Below are 22,801 nucleotides of genomic sequence, written 5' to 3' on the forward strand. Positions count from 1 at the left end.
AAGGGTTTTTTTGTTTTGTTTTGTTTTTTTTGCAGTTACAAGATAACACGGCAGGCAAATACGACTGAAACAGGAACAAACGTTTTGTCCTTAGATTGAGTATTTTAGCTATCTGTTATCTAACTTTTAAATATTTAAGACTGTTATTTAAATATATGATGACTGTTTTTCATGTAAACCCACTTTGAAAACCTTAACCATAGGCAGACACCTCAACTTCTTGCTTCTTCGTTTTAGCAGGGTCCTTCAGCTTTGCAGTAATCTGTTTTAGATAGTATTATGCAAAAGAAAGTTTAAGTAGTCTTAATGTGCACCACGGCTGACTGTCTTTAAAGGTATGGGGTCTGATAGGGTGTAATACATGCATTCTTGAGTGCACTTGTAGTTTTAAGCTTTTAGCTTAACCTTAAAACCACCCAAGTGGGTGGAATCCCAATTTGGTGACATTGTCATTAACATTGTACTACCAAAATACGGTACCTAAAGCACCATAATATTTGGTCTTTATAAGGGAAGTCTAGTTTGAGTCTGTGTTATGCTGAGAGCTGGTCAGCTTACTGATTACAGGTTTTTATTTGTAACACAGGTCTAGTCAGTGTTGCTCACTATTGACAGACCATAAGCATCAAATCTGCATTATAATAGAAAAAAATCACACAGGCTATTGAAAGCAAAAAAAAGAGTTACTTCTTAATCTGCAAGCTAATCTGTTTAAACACTGGCAATAAATAGTATTTTATCGTAACCTTAACCCTTACCTATGCTGATTGTCGTCACCTCTCGCCTCTCCTGTGTGACCAGGTTCTGGCGGCGACTCAGCAGGCTGATGAGCAAGCTGAACCCAGAGCCCAACCTCATCCACATTATGGGCTGCTATGTGCTGGGAAGTGCTAATGGAGAAAAGGTAGCTGTCTTTGCTTGTATCCTCGAGAACAAGTAAGAGCCCCATAGTCCGCTACTCAGTGCAAAAGTGGACCAAAACTGTCTGCATGCATATGCAGCATGCTTAGTTGATACCACAGATATGCACGCACACGCACTCCCAGCCAGATACTGTCTATAGGCACATGCAGAGAAATTATTTTTTTTGTTTTCTTACTTCTTGATTTCACAGCTTCTCACAATGTCTAATGAGGTCACTGCAGGAAAGTTTTTGCACATGAACAGCAAATAGGAATTTTAGATGCAAAGGAATAAATTCCAACTTTACCATCACCCCCCAGCTTGCTCATCCAGATCTCATTCTACTACACAGCATAAATGTGTGTGTGTGTGTGTGTGTGTGTGTGTGTGTGTGTGTGCGTGTGTGTGTGTGTGTGTGTGTGTGTGTGTGTGTGTGTGTGTGTGTGTGTGTGTGTGTGAGAGAGAGAGAGTGCGTGCTTGGTGGGGTAAAGAAAGCATACACAGCACTTTGGAATGACAGGAAAATAAAATCTTTTGACACCTACTTAATTACACTGCACGCACTACACTGATACACTTTTTTCACATCAGTACCTAAACATTGACCTGCCCCAACCCTCCTATCCCCCACAGAGACAGGCAGACACTTACCATATGCAGATACAATCGCATGGAGCATATGCACATGAAACGTGCTCACACACTAAAATATTCAGCAAACCCATCTCCACATGCCGATTACTGTGGCATTTGCTTACTGCAGTATTCTTTTGCCCCATGGTAGTAAAAACTCATAAAGGCAATTGTTTCCTCACTGCACAAATATGAGCTGAAATGAACACTTACCTTAAATGATCTTAAATCTAGTGTTCAAAAACTGTGTGAAACTGTGAAGGGAGTGGAACCAAGTAACTGCAGAAATTATAAAACTTATTATGGTGGCATATTATGGTGAAATTTATAAATAATTTCAAGTGCATTAAGACAATACACATATTGATGAATGATGATATTTTGTACATATTGCAAAAACAAAATGGACTTTTTACTTTTTACTTAAGCTTAATCATAACTTAATTAAAAACTAAATGGCAGCTTTATAGCAGTGACTCTGTGACACTGATGTTATTGCATATGACATTTGAAGGAGGTTACAGCTTCTCTATCTCTCCCCTGAGATATTTTGTATAGCATGCAGCTATTTTTCAACTCTTCAGTAAAATCATGAGTGACAAATGAGCCACTTGATTATGGTACTTCAACATTTCTTTTGTAAATCTGTTTCCATTTAACTGTGTCACACAGCCAAGAAGTTGAAAACCATACAGCTTTTTAAAATTTAAATTCCTACTTGTATTATTCTTGTATTATTCTCTAACAATGAGAAACAACACCGAGAAGTATCTTTGTGCAAGGTGGATAATGTTGAGCACTGCAAGAGCTACAAAGTGACCTCCAGCATGCCACTGGTGTGAATGCCTCTGACCAAACAGTCAGAAACACACTTCATGAGGGTGGTCTAAGGATCCAACATCCTTTAGTGAGTCCTGTGCTCACTGCCTGGCACCTTGGAGCCCGTGTGAAAGTGAGGAGGAGCCGGGAAAACGTTATGCCAGTAATGACATCATTCAGCATGACCAATATGGTAGTGGGTCAGTGACGGCCTGTAGAGGCATATCCACAGAGGGATGCACAGATCTCTGCAGGCAACAGCACCAACTGCTATTAGGTATCGGATCATACCTAATGGCAGGTAGGACCCATTGTCAGACCCTGCTGTAGTACAGTGGGTCCTGGGTTCCTCCTGGTACGTGACTGCCCAGCCTCATGTGGCAATAGTATGCAAGCAATTTCTGGAGGATGAAGGAATTAATTCCACTGACCCCCATGCTCACCTGATATAAATCCAACAGAACACCTATGGAACATTTTGTTTCTGTCCATCCGATGCTGCCAGGTTGCACTTTAGATTGTCCATGAGCTCAGTGATGCTCTTGTCCACATCTGGATGGAGATCCCTCAGGACACAAAATGCGGGTCCTACAAACTACCATTTTGAGTTGCTGCAGTGAAATGTAAGCAATTTCTCACTTTGATTTTTGGGGCGTCTTTGAGTTCAGCTCTCTGTAGGTTGACCATTTTATTTTCTATCAAGCGATGTGGCATCCTTTCAACCCATTTAACACATTTCCCAGTCCATATCGGTGTTTCTATCCAGCATGATGTTTTCCCCTTTGAGATCTGATGTGTTTTCTAAGTTTCAACAGTGTCGACATTTTGAGCCTCAGAGTCTTGAAGCATAAAGTGAAACCATCCTGAGTGGAGTTCTGTGAGCCTGCGAGCCATTAATCTCCATCCACTCTTGATTTATTTTATGGAAATCACAACAACATGTTAGCGCTAATTGGAAAGTAATGCATAATGCTTCAAAATGCAGCTTCTGACATATTTATTGGAATCATTGTTTAATTGTGTGTTGGATGTGTACCTTCTAGAACATCCAGCAGCGTACTATAACACTCCCTCTGACATTTGGCTTCTCATTCACGGTGATTCAGTTCAAAGACAAAGAGGGTGGGCTTGGCGTGCGGTGGCAAGGAAGGGCTTATTCGCTGCATTTAACAATTTTCCCCCTGCTGCTGCCTGTGTGTGCTCCTACAGGCTCAGCTGGAGAGCCACTATTAATAGACTGACTGACGGAGCTGAGCTGAGAAGATGCTCCACCCCACTCATCAGTCCTTATAGCTCTACTATTCTGTTATCAGCCATCTTATTTAAGGGTTTCCAAAGCCAATCCGTAGAGATCGTATTAATTCTCCTCCTTTAGGAAGATTTTAAAGAGTTAGATTTTACCTGAAATTCTGTTTTCATGTTACTTAACAGCTTACAAACCATACACAATGTCAGACAAATTATGTCATCACTTTACAACACCATACTTTAACTTAGAATTATAGAAAGAAAGCCAATCAGCTATGGCGAGTACATACATTGCAAGTGATAGGACAGCAAACAATAGTGTGCTAAAGAAGACATTATTTTTACTAATGGGCGATCACAGTATGGATCGATCTGCATGTTTGACAGAGTTTGGCCTCCATGACACAATTATCCCATTAATCCAGGCCTGGGAGTAGTACTAAGTATATAGGATAGGTTTGTGTCTCCTCCCAGTCTCAAATTGGGGATTTGAGACTGGGAAATGAGTTAACCACTAAACCAGGGTGCCACTACATAAGCAATAGTACATGAAATTGCTTTTTTTTCACAACATAAGCCTGACCCACATAGTATTAAAGGGATTTTTTTTTTCAGTTCAAACTGACCTTACCAAGCATCAATATGAAATGGGTTTATGGTGATGACTGGTTGCCAAAACAAGCCTGACCCAGTGAGGTATAGACTCAACTGAAACACAACAAACATTAGCTACATTTAAAAAAAAATAAAAAAGAAGTCTGTTTTATATGTTTTCCAAAATAGGGTTAGAGTTAGGATTAATCCAACTCAATAAAAACAGGAGTTTTAGAACCATGAAATACTACGTAACTGCTGTTTTGTCACAAACCGTATGTTTTTAAAATTTTTAATTTGTCCAACTATGTTGGTCCGTGAGTCCTTTGGTACCGGACCGCGAAAGTTGAGGCTCAGGTGTGAAATGTATGGTTTTCAGGGTTTTTATCGGTTTTCAGCGTTATTTTGTCATCGTTTTTATCGTTAACTCAGTTTTCCTGGGTCTTTTCATGTGTGTTATGAATAAATCTTCTTTTTTCCGGTACCGGTACTAGTTTTATTTTGTTGTATTTATCCGCGACACCTTAAAGGCCGGTCCGTGAAAATATTGTCGGGCATAAACCGGTCTGTGGCGCAAAAAAGGTTGGAGTAAGGTATGGAAGAGAAGAGGGGGTCTGGCTGTGTTTTAATTGATCGATGGTGTAATTCTGGGTGCTTAACTGTAAAAGGGAAGCAGGTAGGAAGTAAGTCCTCTGAAGTAAGGACAATGAGCTTCTAGCTGTTAGCATGAGGGCATATTATCTACCGTGGGAGTTTACACATGTTACCGTTATAACGGTGTGTGTCCTCTCCTGTTATCCAAACTGTTACCAGCGGATTTCAAACACAGTATCTTCAGGCCCTTTTTCTGATCTCTGGGGATTTTAATCATCTCTCCCTGTCCTCCACTCTGCCCACCTTCACCCAATATGTAACCTGCCAAACCAGAGACAATAAAACACTAGACTTATTGTATGCCAACATCAGCTCATCACCTCTCCCTCCTCTGGGGCAATCACAACCTGATTCATCTCCAGCCTGTGTATAAACGCCTTGTACACAGAGAATCAGCTGTGTTGCGCACAGTGAAGAGTCTGAGGAGACTGAAGCTCTGAGGTACTGCTTCAGTTCTACTGTGTGGGAAGAGCTCTGTGCTCATCACAGAGAGGATATTGACAGCATAACAGACTAAATCACACAGGGGCATAACACTGTGCCCCTCTTGAAGTTACAGTGTTTTTCCGATAACAAGCCCTGAATTAACCCTGAAATCAACGCTTTCCTTAAGCAGAAGAAGAGAGACTTTAGGTCAGGAAATAAGGAGGAGCTGGGACTTGTGCTGAAGGAGCTGAGAAGGTGGACAACCAACTGCAGTAGAGCAACATCAGTGTAGTTTGGAAGAGGCTGAAAACAATTTCAAATCACAAACCAAACTCCCAGGCTCTAGGAGATTTAGGGTGGGTGAATGATCTGAAGAACTGGTTCAGCTCATTCACCCACCCACAGACACTTACCCCTCAGACCCAATCATCTCTGCTGCAAACCTCCCATCTTCAACGAGTGCCTGCTTTTCTTCCCATGACTATACACCTCTTAGCCATCACCCAGCCCCTCTGCTTCAGAATACTCCATCCCATAGCCCACCTCCCCCACCACCATCCTATCCCTTTCAACACAGGTGGGGAACGAGCAGCAAAATATCAGGGTGCTGTGCAGACCAACTGTATGGTACATGTTCAACATGAGCCTGAATCTGGGTAAAGTACCACAGCTGTGGACAACCTTCTGTGTGGTACCAGTGATGAGGACCACACAGCCAAAGGACCTCAGCAGCTATAGGCCGGTAGCACTCAGCTCGCATCTGATGAAGACCCTCGAGAGGCTGGTCCTCAAACATCTTAGTCCCCTGGTGAGGTCCATTGTAGTTCGCCTACCAGCCTACCATTGGAGTGGATGATGCCATATCATCTACCTCCTGCACCAAGGTCTGACCCACCTGGAGACGCGTGGAAGCACTGTGAAGATAATGTTCTTTAATTTCTCCAGTGCTTTTAACATCATTCAGCCTGGACATCTGAGGGACAAGCTAGAGCTGTCAGGAGTGGACCTCCATCTGTCACAGTGGATGCTGGACTACCTCACTGGCTGACCACAGTATATGAGGTCAAAGGGCTGGCCCTGCAGGGAACTGTGCTGGCATTGTTACTGTTCACCCTCTACACTGCAGACTTCTCCATCAACTATCCAGGCTGCCATCTACACTACAAAAGTCCTCTGATAGTTCTGCCATAGTTGGCCTCATTACAGGTGAGGATGACTCAGAGTGCAGACAGTGGATTCAGGACTTTGTGGACTGGTGCCAGCGGAACCATTTCCTGATCAATGCAGGGAAAACCAAGGAGCTGGCAATGGATTTACGCAGGTGCAGAGCCACCACACCAACACCAGTGAACAGTGCCGTTTCGTACTGTACAGCCTCTTATTTCTTTTGTACGAATCTGTCACTTCGCTGCTGCAGCCAGGATCCACCATCAGCCAGCAGGCCCAGCCAGGCTCCACTATCAGCCAGCAGGCCACAGCCAGGATCCACCATCAGCCAGCAGGCCACAGCCAGGATCCACCATCAGCCAGCAGGCCCAGCCAGGCTCCACTATCAGCCAGCAGGCCACAGCCAGGATCCACCATCAGCCAGCAGGCCACAGCCAGGCTCCACCATCAGCCAGCAGGCCACAGCCAGGCTCCACCATCAGCCAGCAGGCCTAGCCAGGCGCCATCATCAGAAATTCCGCTTCCGGGTCCCTCGTGGTGGCCGCCTCGTGCTCTCGCTTCAGTATGCCACCCAAGAAAGGCCCAACACCAGAGGAGGTTGAGGACATTAAAACCTCCCTCGGAGCGCTGTGCGGAGACGTGGCCGCAGTCAGGGCGCAGCAGGAGCTGCTTCTGGGGCTTCTGGAGGAGGTAAAACAGCTACGCCTCCAAAATGCCGAGAAGGACAGACGGATCATGGATCTCGAGCGGCGGGTGGATGAGCTGGAGCAGTACACCCGTACGAACGACGTGGTCATCAGCGGTATTAAAATCAAGCCGCGCTCATACGCGCGCGCGGTGGCCGGGAACGTCGGGGAGCCCAGCGACGAGGAGACCCGCTCGGTGGAGCAACAGGTGGCGTCCTTCCTCCAAAGCAAGGGGATAGAGATGGACCTGGAGCACATAGAAGCATGTCACTCACTGCCCAGGAGGAGTGACAGACCGCCGGCCGTCATTATGAGATTTGTCAATCGGAAGAACAAGGTCGCACTGCTGAAACAAGGACGCAAACTGAAAGGCACGGACGTTTTCATTAATGAGCATCTGACACGAAAAAACGCAGATATCGCGAGGAAGGCAAGGCAACTGAAGAAGAACGGTAAAATACAACATACATGGGTAACAAACTGTAAGATTTTCATTAAGCTAAACGGGACACCAGAAGAGGCAAAAGTACTGATAGTGAGGAACATGGAGGATCTGGACAAGTATAACTGACACCAATGTATCAATTACACCAGGAAATGACATGGACACGTTGAAATCAATTCTTCAACAGAAAGTAATTGATCTAGATTGTGAATATAAGGAGCATAATATAATAGATCCAGAAATAGATTCTGAAAGTAACTTTCTCTCTACTTTTGTTAAAAATTGTAATTATTTCACTCAGGAACAATATGAAAAAGAAATTAACCTAGACGGGAAGCTCTCATTAATTCACTTTAACAGCAGAAGTATGTACTCTAATTTTGATTTCATTAAGGACTATTTACAACAATTTTCTCGCCCCTTTAGTGTTATAGCCATCACTGAAACTTGGTTCAATGTCGATAAAGGAATAGATTTTTGTTTGAATGGATATGATTTAAAATACATGAATAGATTAAATAAGGCGGGCGGCGGGGTTGCTATATATGTTCATAACTCTATAAACTATAATGTTGTAACAACTATGTCTATGGCTATTGATGGAATTTTGGAATGTTTGACTATTGAGATTATGAATGACAAAAAGAGAAATGTTATAATAAGTTGCATATATCGGACACCCAGTTCAAGTATTGACACTTTTAATGAATGGATAGAAAAAACGTTTGCTTCGGTGAACCAAAAATTACTATTTATCTGTGGTGATTTTAATATTGATTTGCTAAATCCAACAAGGTTAAAAGCCATTGATGACTTTACTGACACGATGTACAGCTTATCACTATATCCAACAATAACAAAGCCAAGCAGAATAACTTCACATAGCGCCACTATTATTGACAACATTTTTACTAATGTCATGGATTTCCAAATTAATAGTGGCCTGCTTGTCTGTGATATAACTGACCACTTACCAGTTTTTACTTTGTGTGACTGTGATTTAAAAAAAATAGATACCAAGATCATGATAGCAAAGCGAACAATAAATGAAGAAGCAATTCATGCCTTCAATTTCGATTTAGCACAACAAGATTGGAATTCGGTGTATGAAGAGTCAGATGTAGACAAGGCTTATGATAATTTCCTAGATATTTTTACTATGTGGTACAATAAACATTGTCCTGTAAACGAACACATGACAAAGAAAAAAAAGATAAAAAGTCCTTGGCTCACAAAAGGAATTATTAATGCTTGCAAAAAGAAAAACAATCTGTATAAACAGTTCATCAAAGTAAAAACAAAAGAAGTGGAACAAAGATATAAAGCATATAGAAATAAATTGACTGATATTATAAGAACGAGCAAACAACTTTATTATAGAAGAAGATTATATGAAAATAAAAACAATATAAAAGGAACTTGGGATGTGTTAAACAACTTAATTAAACAAGGATCTTCTGGAACATCATATCCTGAATATTTTACTGATGCAAATGGTGAAAATCACAACATGAGTAATATTGTCGATGGGTTCAATAAATTCTTCATAAATGTTGGCCCTGAACTAGCAGCGGACATCCCGTGTCATAAAAATGAAAATATCAGTAATATAAAATCAAATCCCTTTTCACTGTTCCTCTCAGCTACAAATGAGCAAGAAGTAATAAATATCACATTAAAATGTAAAAGTAAGTCTTCAATGGATTATCATGACATAAATATGTCTGTAGTTAAACAGGTTATTCTGAATATTGCTAGTCCCTTAACATATATCTGTAATTTATCATTTCAGTCTGGTTGTTTTCCAAAAAAAATGAAAATTGCGAAAGTAATACCACTATATAAAAGTAATGACAAACACAGTTTTACCAATTATAGGCCTATTTCTCTACTGCCTCAATTCTCAAAAATTCTAGAAAAACTTTTTAATTCAAGATTAGAAAAATTCCCTGAAAAACATCAAATAATAAATGTTGGTCAGTATGGTTTCAGAACGCAAAGAACCACTTCAATGGCGATAATTGAGGCAGTAGAAGAAATTACTGATACACTGGATAAAAATAAATATGCAGTTGGTATTTTTGTTGATCTCAAAAAGGCCTTCGACACAATCAATCACTCAATATTATTGGATAAATTGGAAAGATATGGTATTCGAGGGAAAGCTGGTAACTGGTTAAAAAGTTACCTAACGGGTCGGGAACAATATGTTAGCATAGGGCATTACCATTCAGAGAAACTTGGTATTACATGTGGTGTTCCCCAAGGGTCAGTGTTGGGACCAAAACTTTTCAATGTATACATAAATGATATTTTTGATGTTTCTCAAGTACTTAAACTCATACTGTTCGCAGATGACACCAACATATTTTTCAGTAGCGATGATTATACTGATCTTGTAATGACCGTAAACAGGGAGCTAAAATTAATAAAAAAATGGATGGACATAAATAAATTATCATTAAATATAAATAAAACTAAAGCAAAGTTTTTTGGTAATTTAAAATATAATGTAGAATTACCAATTATCATTGAAGGTGTACCAATTGATAATGTGAGTGAAAACAAATTTTTGGGAGTCGTAATTGATAATAAAATTTCATGGAAACCCCACGTCAGACACATAAAAACCAAAATTTCTAGAAGCCTCGCAGTTTTGAACAAAGTGAAACAATTCCTTGATAAAGATGCACTTTGTACTCTGTACTGTACCCTGGTTCTTCCATAGCTTACATATTGTGTGGAAGTGTGGGGAAACACATATAAAAATACAACTAATCCATTAGTCACAGTACAGAAATGAGCACTGCGTATTATTCACAAGGCTGGTTATCTAGATCATACTCACAAATTCTTTCTTCAGGCAAAGTTACTTAAATTCCAGGATCTGGTTAATTACAATACATCCATAATTTTGTATAAAGCTTTTACTAAACTTTTACCGGCAAATTTACAAACTAGATTTGAAATTCGAGAAAAGGTTTATAATGTGAGAGGCTTTGGAGAATTCAAATTACCCAGAACTCGAACAACCCGTAAAGGTTTTTGTGTGTCTGTATGTGGTGTGAAAATCTGGAACAGTCTGAGTTTACAATTGAAACAATGCAAAAATATTCATAGATTTAAATTTCTCTACAAACAGTTGGTCTGGTCACAGTATACTCAATGATGCTTTTAGTGTGCTCTGTAATGTCTGTCCTCTTACCATTGCTGGTATGGATTCCAAAAAAAAAAAAAAAAAAAAAGTGTGCGTATGTATGTACATATATGTACATGTGTGTGTAGATATATATGTATGTATATGTATGTGTGTTTGTTACTTGTAGTTATTACTGCCTGTTACCTGTGGTAATGCAATTTATAATTTATATATTCTGTATTCAGTTATGAAGGCTCTAATTGTTGTTTGCGAGCTGCTGTTTAGATGCTTGTATCTGCCCGGGGCTGTTGATGGGTCTGTATGCAATGATGGGCGTAGCTGCGGGAAGTTTGTTTTTTTTGTTGATGAGTGAGTATAGGGGTGGGATTTAATAAGTTTTCTTCGTCCCACTCCTTTTTCAGGCAATTTTTGTATTTTGTTTTGTGCATTTTATGTTCAATATAGGTATTTGTTGTGCCTGAAAATGAACAAATAAATGAAATGAAATGAAATGAATGAAAAAAATAACAAAGAGCTGAAGTGAAACAAAGTGGTAAAAAACAATGAAAAGTGTTCACTGCAACTTCTGGCTGTATGTTTCATGCTTTGTTTTTGAAGGTTTTCTCACGTTCTCTGTGAACTCTGCTGTTCACCAGGAGCGGGATACCTTCCTTCCCAATTTGACAGACACATAGGTCCTCTACTGCTAATGTGTATGCAGACAGACACATTTGCTGAACCATAAATTACGATTCAGTCTGCACCATTTCTCAGATCTGCTCCTTTGGCCTGAAGCCCACCTAATTTGGCTGCTCTGCTCTGGGTTTCACTCCTTTATTTGTTTGCATTAGTACTCCACACTCTTGGCTCTCACACTTTCAGAATTTCTGTACATCTACAACATCATCATTGGTCTCTAATCAGTATACTGTGTTGCATTATTACCAGACAGACCTATCACTGTTCTTGAGTTTTTCATCACAAACGTTTAACACAACTTCATCTCAGCTTGGATAGTAGTTTGTAACTGGTCTGTCAAATAGAGTCGTATTTTGATAACAGTTTTATAGACTTATTGATCTTATAGCAATTGAGACTATAAGCAAGATTTAACAGCGTCGTACAAGCAAATTATTTAGTCATGGACTGTTTAGCATTTCCTGTTTACCAAACATGCATGTCTCTGGACTGTGGAAAGAAGCAACAATACTTGGATTAAAACCAAAGAGACTTTGGTCTTTAGATTCCTTGTCTTTTTTATAGTACTTAGAATAGAATAGAATAGAATAGAATAGAATAGAATAGAATAGAATAGAATAATCCTTTAATTGTCCCACAAGGGGAAATTTGGTTGTAACAGCAGCCAAAAAGACACATATACAAACAAACAGTACACAGGACACGGAACAGAAACATACACAATTTCTCTTACATATTTACATTAAGGACAGTGGTTACTATATACAGAGAGTACTGTACAGTTATTAAATTAAATAAAAATAACTACAGATAAGAGGCAAAGCAGGTTGTAGTGCGAATCGGTTAATTAACTTATTGCAGTTACAGCGCAGATGTAAACATCTATGTTTGTTGGGAGCAGTTCTGATTGTACAGTCTGACAGCTGCAGGGAGGAAGGACCTGCGGAAACACTCCTTCATGCATCTAGGATGCAGCAGTCTGTCACTGAAGGAGCTCTGCAGTTCAGCAACATTTACATGCATGGTTAGTATCTTTGATTGTATTCATAGTAGGCACAGGTTATTCCCACTCCAGTAAGGAGAGATCATTTATAATCTAGCGCATAGGTGACAAACTCTGGCCCGCGGGCCAAATTTGGCCCGCAGCCTACTTACATTTGGCCCGCGAAGCCATACCAAATTACTATCAGAGCTGGCCTACTGGTATTATACAGCTAATATATATATTGTTTAGTATTAAGCTTTGCTTGTTCCATATTCAGTTTTTCAGCAAAACGTGTTTGAGTCCATAAGAAAAGATTCATTCTTATATCTGGAGAAATAAAAATATTTAAATAAATAGTAACGTTAGCCCGTGGCTTTGTTCCAGTTTTGAATTTTGGCCCACTGTGTATTTGACTTTGACATCCCTGATCTAGCTGCTCATCAGACTACAATGAAACTACACAGAAGAGCTGAGTCCAATAATAGTAAGAAGTAGGGCATGACCCACTGATGTTGACTTGGATAAGAATCTCTGTCTGGTTAGAATGATGTTGAGATTGACACGAGGTGGGTCACATAAATGAGAGTCTGGAAGGTAGGATGACACAAGTACTGAGATGTAAAGCAAGTGGAATAGAGACTAACTCGAGAAAATGACTGGGCCTAAGTAATGACGACTGTATTGAGTTTGACATTGTGGGAAAGCAGGAGTGTTGTGAAGAACAGAATGGAAGAATTAGTGATTACAGATCTTTCCTATTAACCTTACACATGAGCTTTTTTCTATCACACACATCATGGTGATGCATTAAAAACTGAAAACAAGCACATTATACTTGAGTAGTGCTTATTTAAGCTGCACAGTACTTCAGTTAATTGACTCAAAAGGAAGAAAATGGCAACTAATAAAAAAAATTCAAAATACATAATTTCATTAAAAAATATATAAACAAATTAATTTGATAACTGTCTGTGTAGGTTCTCAGTCATTCAGGTCATGGTGATCTTAGGAGCTTGGAAAGAAAAATCATCTGGACGTTTCACCTCTCATCCAAGAAGCTTCTATAGTTTTAAAACCAATTGATGGCGAGTCCCAGGTATTTAAGTCCTACTGGGAGTTTTCCCTTATCAGGCTTGTTGACCCACTATTGATCATGTACCACATCACATGAGCCAAGGTATATGAAAAAGTGTGTGGGTCACTATCAGCAGAGGTTTGGGGTGAAACCATTGTGAGACCTTGCCCCACCCTATCATGTGACTTAGTTAAGTCACATGATAGGCTTGTACCAAAAGGTCTGGCTCAGCATTCAAAAGCAGCTACAGTGAGTTTAAGTGGGTTTGTCTTCACTACAGCTACTGTGCTGCAAGTGGCACATTGACCTTTTTTGCATACACCTGGCTGAACAGAAGTGCTGCAGGGTCTGCTCCAGCTCTCTGCACACAGTGCTATCTACCGCATTACCACTGCTTTGTTTGTTTTCATCTCACAATGCTGGTGGCATTTGGAACAGAGCGTTCTCTCTGTCTCTAACTCTTTCTCCTTTCTTCCCTGCAGCTTATTCAGACTCTGAAGAGGTTGATGAGACCCACCTCCGTTGAATTTAAGTCTCCACTAGAGCTGTCAGCACAGGGTGAGAGTAAAACATGCTCATCTGTAAATGGTTTCATTTAAGCTCTGGTAATAACTTTTTGCTGCAGATAACCCACTGATTCGACCTGTGATGCAGAACCACAACGTGCACACACACTAAAAAAACACATGTACAGTGTTTGTATTGATTTAATGCTACCATCCTCAGTGGTACTCTTTCTGAATGTTAATAGTGGGTATTAGTCAATGCCAGGAAGCTGCTTAGCTATAAAGAAAGCTTGTTAGGGAATATGAGCAAACACAGACTTGCAAACTCTTCTGAGCTTTTAACAGATACCTCATCAATCATTTCCCTGACATCTATGGATGCCACGCTAATTATTTTCCTATTAAAACATAATTATCCCAGCTGTGCTTTTTCCCGTCCTCCGCTGACCCACCACACTCTGCTCCATCACCACTTTTGTCTCTTTTTCTCCACATACATAGAAAATGCAGCAGTGTGATAAAGCATGAAGCACTTGCTGTCGAAAGAAAAAAATTGACAAGATAATCCAGCAAGCCAAAGATCATCTCTGGAACCTGATGACAGCCAGAAGATGAAACTTGGCATCCACGTTGGAGTTTATTATACACATTTTAAGGTCAACGTATGCAGTGTAGATTGCATTCTGCATATTGAATAGTTGGCTAAGTGCACATATATTGCCTTGAGCACAGTGAAGCACTCATGCTTTCTAGGTCATTGATGAAAAAATATGAATTCCATAAATGGTAAATGGCCTGTATTTGCATAGCACTTTACTTAGTCCCTATGGACCCCAAAGCGCTTTACACTACATTCAGTCATCCAACCATTCACACACTGGTGATGGCAAGCTACTTTGTAGCCACAGCTGCCCTGGGGCACACTGACAGAGGCGAGGCTGCCGGACACTGGCGCCACCACCAGTAGGCAACAGGTGAAGTGTCTTGCCCAGGACACAACAACCGAGACTGTGAGAGCCAGGGCGCAAACCGGCAACCTTCCGATTTCAAGACGAACTGCCATGTCTTGAACCACGATCGCCCCGTAAAATAAAAACATGAATATAAAATCCCTGTATATGAGGGGAGCGATTTTATCCTCTGAGAAAAGAACGTCTTATCCATTTTACTTTCAAGAGGTCAACAGCAACTAGAGGCAACTGGTGACTCAAAAAATGGAAGAGAGGAAGAAAACCAAACTGCGGCACCATGTTCCTTACAATAGCTGCTTAAGCTTTACTTTTTGTGACTAGTAGACAGTATATAGTCAGCTTTGGTCCTTGTTATGCCGTTTATTTGTTTATTCCAACCAGTCATTTTATGTAATATATTGATCTCCCACTGTTTCTCATAAAAAACCTCATTGCACTCAGCTTTCACTTTCTATGAGCCATCAAATGTTGGGGGTAGAGTTTGGGTTAAGTTCGTGTCCAACCCTTTTATATAATTTTCACCTATTTGGATTACCCATATAATAAGGTTTATGACAAATAGACTGTAATGTAAAAGCAATGTATCGATCTTTCACTGAAAGGTAACGTCTAGTTTCTGAAAAACTGCCTTTTAGCATGTGATTAAATAAAAACCCAACCCTAAAGCTACTCCTAACCTTAGACTGTTTGCTAGTGACCTGGTGGATGTTAAAAGGCTGAAATATGAATGCATTCCCTTTAACTTCAAAGCACTGTTCAACTGAAAGAAAAATCAAAGTATTTAACCACATAGTCAGACCTGCAAGCAGCCAATCCAGTTCTGTGACTTATCTCCAAGTGCAGATAAGAGAATTCAACATGCTGAGTGCACTATCGACATATCAAAGGCTCATTAAAATTTTTGATTTTGCACCATGTAAAAAATGCCTCCTCCTCATCAATGCTTCATCTTTCTAACAATAACAGCAGCAACAGCAGTGAGAGTCACGACATCAGCCTGAGCTGCTGTTGTTAGCTTTGCCAGTCAAACACACATACACACTCCCAACAGCTGCTGAGAACCACGAAGCAGGACCAAAAAAGCATGTTTCTTCAGTGATGTGGAAACTTCAGTTTTACAAAGTCTGACATCAAACACCAACTTATCCTGTGTAAAGTTGTTAAACCTCAGTTTGAACTAACAGTAGCAGCACAACACATCTGTTCCAACATCTAAGACTACAGTACCAGTGAAATGACAGTAACGTGTTTCGTACCTTTTCATTTCCCCTCTGGTCTGATTTTTTTTTTTTTTTTTTTTTACATTTTCTAAATAATAATTAATATTTTTTCTAGTTGGACTTGAAACTGATATTTCCGTAAGCATTAAAATAGTCCTTCAACTCCATTTGGTTGTAATATTACTGGAACAGTGACAGATTATACCACCACACACAGCCAATGGCCCCAACTCTGACCCATATTTTGCTTCTTCCATAATCACAGTGATTTCAGCTAATTACATGGCGTGTCCGTTGTTCATACTTTCACATTCATTAGGCATGTTTTCATCTACCTTTATGTGCACAACACTGTGTGGATAATCTGAGCGTAAGATAAATCACCTTTTTGAACAAATTTTGGGAAAAAACATTCATCCTATTATGAAAGTTTACCTCAGATTCCATATATGTTAAACTGGCGGTGGCACTCCGTTGCAAAGTGAGTTGAAGATCCAATGCAGCCATGTGCAGGTTAATCTCAACAAGAAATTTAGACTGGGATTGGATTCTGACTGGATGAGCCATCAGCTGATGTGTGCTTATGTTGAGAGTTGCCTGAATTGCTACTAAATATCTAGACCTACAAAAACTAACATCCAAATTCAGTCATCATAAATTTCACTAATTTCATGTAGGTCTTTCTCTGACCTGTCAAAGCATGGATACAGGACTTCTGTAGGGGTTCTGTGGTATCTGGCACTGGGACTTTGGTAGCAGATGCTCTGCATCCTGGGGGTTGCATGTTGACGCTTGTTGTGGCACATTCTATAGATGCCTGATTGGTTTGGGATGTGGGGAGTTTGCCATGCTCCCTGAACCTTTGAAAAAAGTTCTAAATAGTTTTTCATCAACTCTCTGGGTGAAGAGGGGAAGTTAGCTACTGCTAGGGTGTGTCTGATATGCCCGTTGGTGGTGTTTCTGCATCATCATAATAATGTTGGTCCAGGATCAACATTGCAATTGATCAGTCATTTGTTTGCAATATGGGGAAAAAAAAAACACATGCCCTGTTTATATAAAACTTTCTTCTGGAACACATTTCAGGTGTTTTCTTCATTCATTTATACAGTATAGTAAATATTTAGATTTAGATTGCTCATGATGTTTGCTAGTGACAGTTTTTAATAGGATTAGCTAATTTCATTCCTAATGCTTCCTAATTGCTCAGGCCACGTGAGTGGTCAGTTGCATTGTTGATCCTGGACCAAAGATATTATGATGACGGGGACATTAGATTGTGCGCTGCCCCTCAAGCCTTTGTTGGCATTCAAAAGGTGGAGGGTGGGGGTGGTGACTCAGTCTGCAGTAGTGTTTAGGTGGGTGGTATGCTTCAAAGAAACATGGTTTCAGTCACACCAATAAAGATGAGACTGAGCCAAATATTGAAAGCTGAAAGCACGCAACCCATATATTTTCTACATATACAAACACAATGTAACTCATCTTCAGTTATATGGTATGGAATTACTGTCACACAAGCCTAAAGATTGCCTTATATTCAGGCCAGTATGGCCAAGATAAATGTGAGTCAGGTAAAACCACCCAGCAAATGATGCCTCCAAAACATTTTTAAGAGTTAAGAGTAATTTGCTATTTACACACTCTGCATTTTCTAAGCATGCTTAATCTCTCTTTGGATGGATGCCAACAGCTGCACAGGTCAGGCCAGATAAACTGAAACACCTGAACACAAATGCACTCTTCGTGATGTGCTCATTATTTGAGGTGAATGACCTGCAGTGTGCACAAAAACACTTATGTGGTCCCCAGAGTAACAAATAATGTAGCAGGCAAAGGATGATGTAACATACCTGAATTGTAGGGGTGATGCTGGATGAGTTCGGGTGATTTTGCCAGTATAGTGTGTGTGTGTGTGTGTGTGTGTGTGTGTGTGTGTGTGTGTGTGTGTGTTTCTAACCAAGGCTTCTTTTTGTTTTCCTCTGGCTGCAGGCAAAGAGATGATCGAAATGTATTTTGACTTCCGCTTGTTTCGCCTGTGGAAAAGCCGCCAGCACTCCAAGCTACTGGACTACGACGACCTCTTGTGACACCACCCAATGTTCTGTTGGCTTGTCGGCCAGTTATTGCGAATCTGAGCCTACCTTTGTATGGCGTCAAGGCATTTGGTTGAAGTGGGGGGGCTCCTCTCCTCTCCAGAGAGGTTCCTAGACCGGCTCTGTGTGCGCAGCTAGAAGCTGGAGCAGCAGTGGAGGCAGCAGCAGTTGGGTCTGTTTTTGTAAGCCCTTCTGAAGCGACGGGGTGTGGCCCTGTAGATTCAGCCGGCGGTGTGCTTTCTCACCTGCACCTATTTTCACTTTCTGCCTCTGCCTAACCCTAGAAAAGAGAAAGAAGGGGGACAAGAGTGAGTTGGAGAAGCAAGTGACTCATCATCCTAGCCTAAATGTGTCAGAAACACCAACTACACTTAGATTTCTGAGTTCAGAGAGACTATTAGATACAAGAGTGACAGTGGAGAATCTCTGTCTGAGATTTGAGGATGTTTTTTTCTTGTCCCACCTTTAGCCAACCTATCTACTCTTGTTAGGAGGCTTATAAGTATGGATTTATAAGTTATTTACAAAGGAATTAGAGCTTATATGTAAATAAACAAGTGCTTGCTAGAGCATTAGAGAATACATTTTCAGCATCTCTCGCCATGCTGTCATGTGATAATCTGGACATGTGATTAGTCTTATTAAGAATTAGAGTTGTCTATTTACTGCAGTCTTTTTTTAAACCTTCATATAAATGTAATAGTGTTTCTTACAGACTGTTGTAATAACTCAGGTCAAATTCTTTTGTTTTCTACTAAGAATTGTACTCACCTGTACAACATACTGTAGATCAGAATCAAAGGCCTTCATACTCCACACAGAGTCATCTTCAGTGGAACATCAGGGATGAGCGGAGCTTTTCTCCATTTTCATCTCGCCTTTTGAGTCAGCTGTAGCCAAACAGACAGATGCATCCATGCATATTTTTCATAACATTACAGCATTGTGTTTTAGCCCACTGAGCCACTGCTAGCTGATTTTTCTTGAGCTATTGGTTCGTGGGCTCAAAGCCTTTTGCAGTGTTTGTATTGCACATGTGCATTCAAACCCTTCTTGCATAGCTAGCCTCTAAAGAGGTTTCAGTTGGAGGCTGACATCAGACTCTTTACAGTGAGTGTAATATAGTGCATATTTAGTTCATTCCAACAGTTTTTCACATTTTTGGAGAACTTTCATTCTTTATTTAGCTTGGACATCCAGTGGAGTGGTAGGGGCGATGCGATCCTTTGACTTATTTTTGTTTCCCCTCACCACCAGCTTGTTGTTTCCATCTCAACATACTCTTAATCTTAATCATATAACAGCAACAATGTGTCCCAAACGCTGTCTTTGCCATGCTTATTTCCAGCATTACAGTCCACTGTAAAATGTTTTGCTGTAGCAAGATTTTAAAGATGCACAGGTGTGATTTTGTGTTTTGCAGTTGGGGCGTTTCAGTCAGACTGACAAATGGTTCAAGCTGAGGCAGCAGAGGCTGAGATAGCTTCATCTTCATTCTTCTTGTTCCATTCGCAAGATCCTACATTTCCCACAATGCAACATGACTGCTTTTTTTCTTGAGCTCCTCTTGGAATGACAAATGTCTGAATTCTAAATTTAAACTTTGTGTGACACAAAGTTTTGCGGTACTGTTTTTCCTTTTCTTTCTTTCAAAAAAATGTGTCATCCAAGCTAAATGACATCATCTGTAGGAATATTAAGCTCCACTCAGGGGCTTAGTGTTGTGTAGATCAACAAATACAATAATGCCATATAGCTGATCATTGCACACTTAGTTTACAATAATAATAAAAGTTTTGGGGGACTGTGCTGTTTAGAAATACATGTACTGGTATTGAATATGAGTATTGAATATGAGTAAAAATGGACAGGATGAGTGATATTTACATTGTCTCATCTCAAACTTGTGCTGATGTGGTCATGTCCTCTGTTATATAATAACTTTTTCCTCCCTTCTGCACCCTCAGACCAAAGCACTCTTTCTTATCTGCAGCGCAAGCTGAGAAAAAGCGCTTTGTTTCTTGTTTCTTCTGTGCAGTTTGCTCGCAGAATGAAAATTAGTGTTTGGATTTGGGATGAGTTGTGATATTTTTAAAGTAACACAAGGTGTGTTGTTCATGATATGTTTACTAGTCTCTTATACTGTGTCCTGTCTGCATTGTAAACATAGTTCACTGCTTATTTTTCCACAAATTCCAAGCTTTGTTGCAGCTTCTTGGGCCATCCACGTCAGCTGACCTGGAATTAGTTTTCATGAAGCAGTCTTGATAGGTAGAAATTACAAAAGACCTCTGAAATCTATTTTATGTACTACATTTAACTACCAAACAGCTTAAAATATGTCCCTCTTGTTTAACTGTTATTGCGAGAGTTTTTGTGTTCATGGGACCGAAATCTCAAATTTAGAATAGTGGGTCATAATTATGAGTGGTATTGTATAAGCTGCAGAGATAAGGTCTCTTACATGTTTGATTGAATGCAATCTTCTTCCACATATACCTGTTACCATGACATTTGCTATGTTTGCTGTGTCTTAAATCACATACTTCTATATTTAAACTCATTAATTTGAGTTCGACATTGTGTTCAATATCAAGTACTGCTCCACAAAGTGCTGCTTGAGTACCTAGAAATGTGGAACATTTCTCAAGCTCAAGGGTCACTGTTAGCTAGCAGATAGACTGCTAGCTAACTGGTAGTCCTTCCATAAGAGATTTTTATTTATTTATTTTTTGTTAAGGGTAGATTTTTTTTTCTTCAGGCACTGAAACTAGCTTTGTTAAATTGTTTTGCATATTGCAAATGCCATTAATGGTGAGTGCATGACTGGTCAGCTCTGATTTGAAACAAGCCTATCTGGTAAATCCATTTACTAAACAAGTAGCTATATAGTGTACATAAAGCACTAAATGAAAAAGTATTTGAATTGAGACACACTGTACTTAAACAGGCAGGGATACAATGCTGCTACATACTATTTTATTCCACGAAGCATGTATCACCCAATCTCTGTCACAAGCATTGTGATAATTTGGTGTAATCAAAGGAAAAACGAAGACCTTTCTAGTTCCATGGCTGCTCCTGGTTTGCACCATTAAGTCACGCAGCATACTGTCTCACATGGCATCTGGGTCTTCGAATTACCTCAAATGCAGAGAGAACCAGGGATTTATTTGTTAGGGAATATTTAATGGTATTTTCTCTACTGCTACCTTTTTAATTTTCATAAATGTTATGCTCAGTAGAAAATATTGTACATTTTCATTGTACAGTTTGTGTTTTCTTTTTTTGTTTGGTGTTGGTGGATTACGTGTAAGGACTTCATTATACTTTCCATGTGAGTGAGTCTATTAGGCTCAGGTTGGGTCTAAATGATTTTGGTCATGAGACAGTGAGCCAGTCTATGCAGATGTCTGCATGGCATCCCTCTCCTCCTTTGTTATTCAATCAGCCTTTGATTGTGTTTGCTGATCAAACCGCCAACTGTTACTTCAAACAGGGAGCCGCTGTTCAGTATTTAAATTGTAGTAGTATTTTACAGCCGTTGTGTACAGTCTGGCTAGTTTTGCCTGTTCACCTTGTTTACATTAACGTCAAAGTTAGTTGAGGTTGGTGTAAGTTAGTGTAACTCTCAGGCAATTATACAACTTTCAATGTTTCTTTTCCCTTTGTTCAGGCTTTATGAGCGTTTTGGACTAATCATGTGAGGTCGTGCCTGTCCTTTGTGCCCAGTGATCTCTTTGCTTAAAGGTGGTTCTGATCTTAAAAATCATTGTACATTCATGACTTTCCTTCATGAAGATATGTATTTGTTTAAAGATCAAATACTTTCCCAGTTTGTATTCTGTAGCAGTAATCAGTGTAAGAATATTTCTGTATTGGTATTTCAATTTGTATATTTGTATGTACAAGAGCATTGTTGGAGGTACTGTACAAGATACCTTTGGATTTTAATGACTGTCTTACAATTCTGTGGACAGAAACAGACACTGCAGTGCGTGCAGTGTGCTCGCTGCTCGGCTTCTTTATATTCTGCAGCGGTTATCGCAGCCCCAGTTCTGCTCATATGACCCTCTTCTTTCTCCTCTGCTGCGAGTTTAAATAAAGGCCAAAGCCCAGAGCGTAATTACACACCTCTGTTCGACACTTGTAACCACATCTTAAGTCGAGGTGTTTAATCGTGCTCTTATACTAAAAACTGGCACAAGTTTGATGGATTTCTAATGAGTTTTCTGATAACAAAGACAACAGAGACTTTACTGGAGATTCATTATCTGCTGTCAAGCCCACAACATTTTCCCCATGGCTCTGATCAGATAAAACACTTAGCTCTCCTGCTGGAACATAACGCATCAGTGCTAACATTGAGGAAGAGCCCGAGCAGTGTAAAACAACTCGCAGACTTTGTAGACTAGAGCGGTTTTGAGTCACATTCCCATGGCAAAGTCAGTTATGTGGGACATCAGAGATAATAGATCAGATCTTTGAATATTACCAGTGAAACACCAAACAGAATTTTACAATGCTGCTACAAA

At 40.0% G+C, this 22,801-nt stretch overlaps 1 protein-coding gene across 2 annotated transcripts in view; it reads left to right on the top strand.

Annotated features, from left to right (window-relative positions):
* nsmfb (NMDA receptor synaptonuclear signaling and neuronal migration factor b) overlaps window positions 1–18,260 on the top strand; it is a 65,410-nt gene extending 47,150 nt beyond the window's left edge. For both annotated transcript variants that reach the window (XM_085367917.1, XM_085367916.1), the window contains 3 exons: window positions 802–904; window positions 13,956–14,031; window positions 18,163–18,260. In XM_085367917.1, coding sequence (XP_085224043.1) covers window positions 802–904; window positions 13,956–14,031; window positions 18,163–18,260 — 277 coding nt within the window. The remainder of the gene's footprint in view (window positions 1–801; window positions 905–13,955; window positions 14,032–18,162) is intronic.
* The last annotated feature ends 4,541 nt before the right edge of the window (window positions 18,261–22,801 follow it).

This window comes from Diplotaxodon limnothrissa, linkage group LG12 (genome assembly GCF_057381915.1).
Source record: "Diplotaxodon limnothrissa isolate DT_005_m linkage group LG12, D_limnothrissa_male_GT1.1, whole genome shotgun sequence".
NCBI lineage: Eukaryota > Metazoa > Chordata > Actinopteri > Cichliformes > Cichlidae > Diplotaxodon > Diplotaxodon limnothrissa.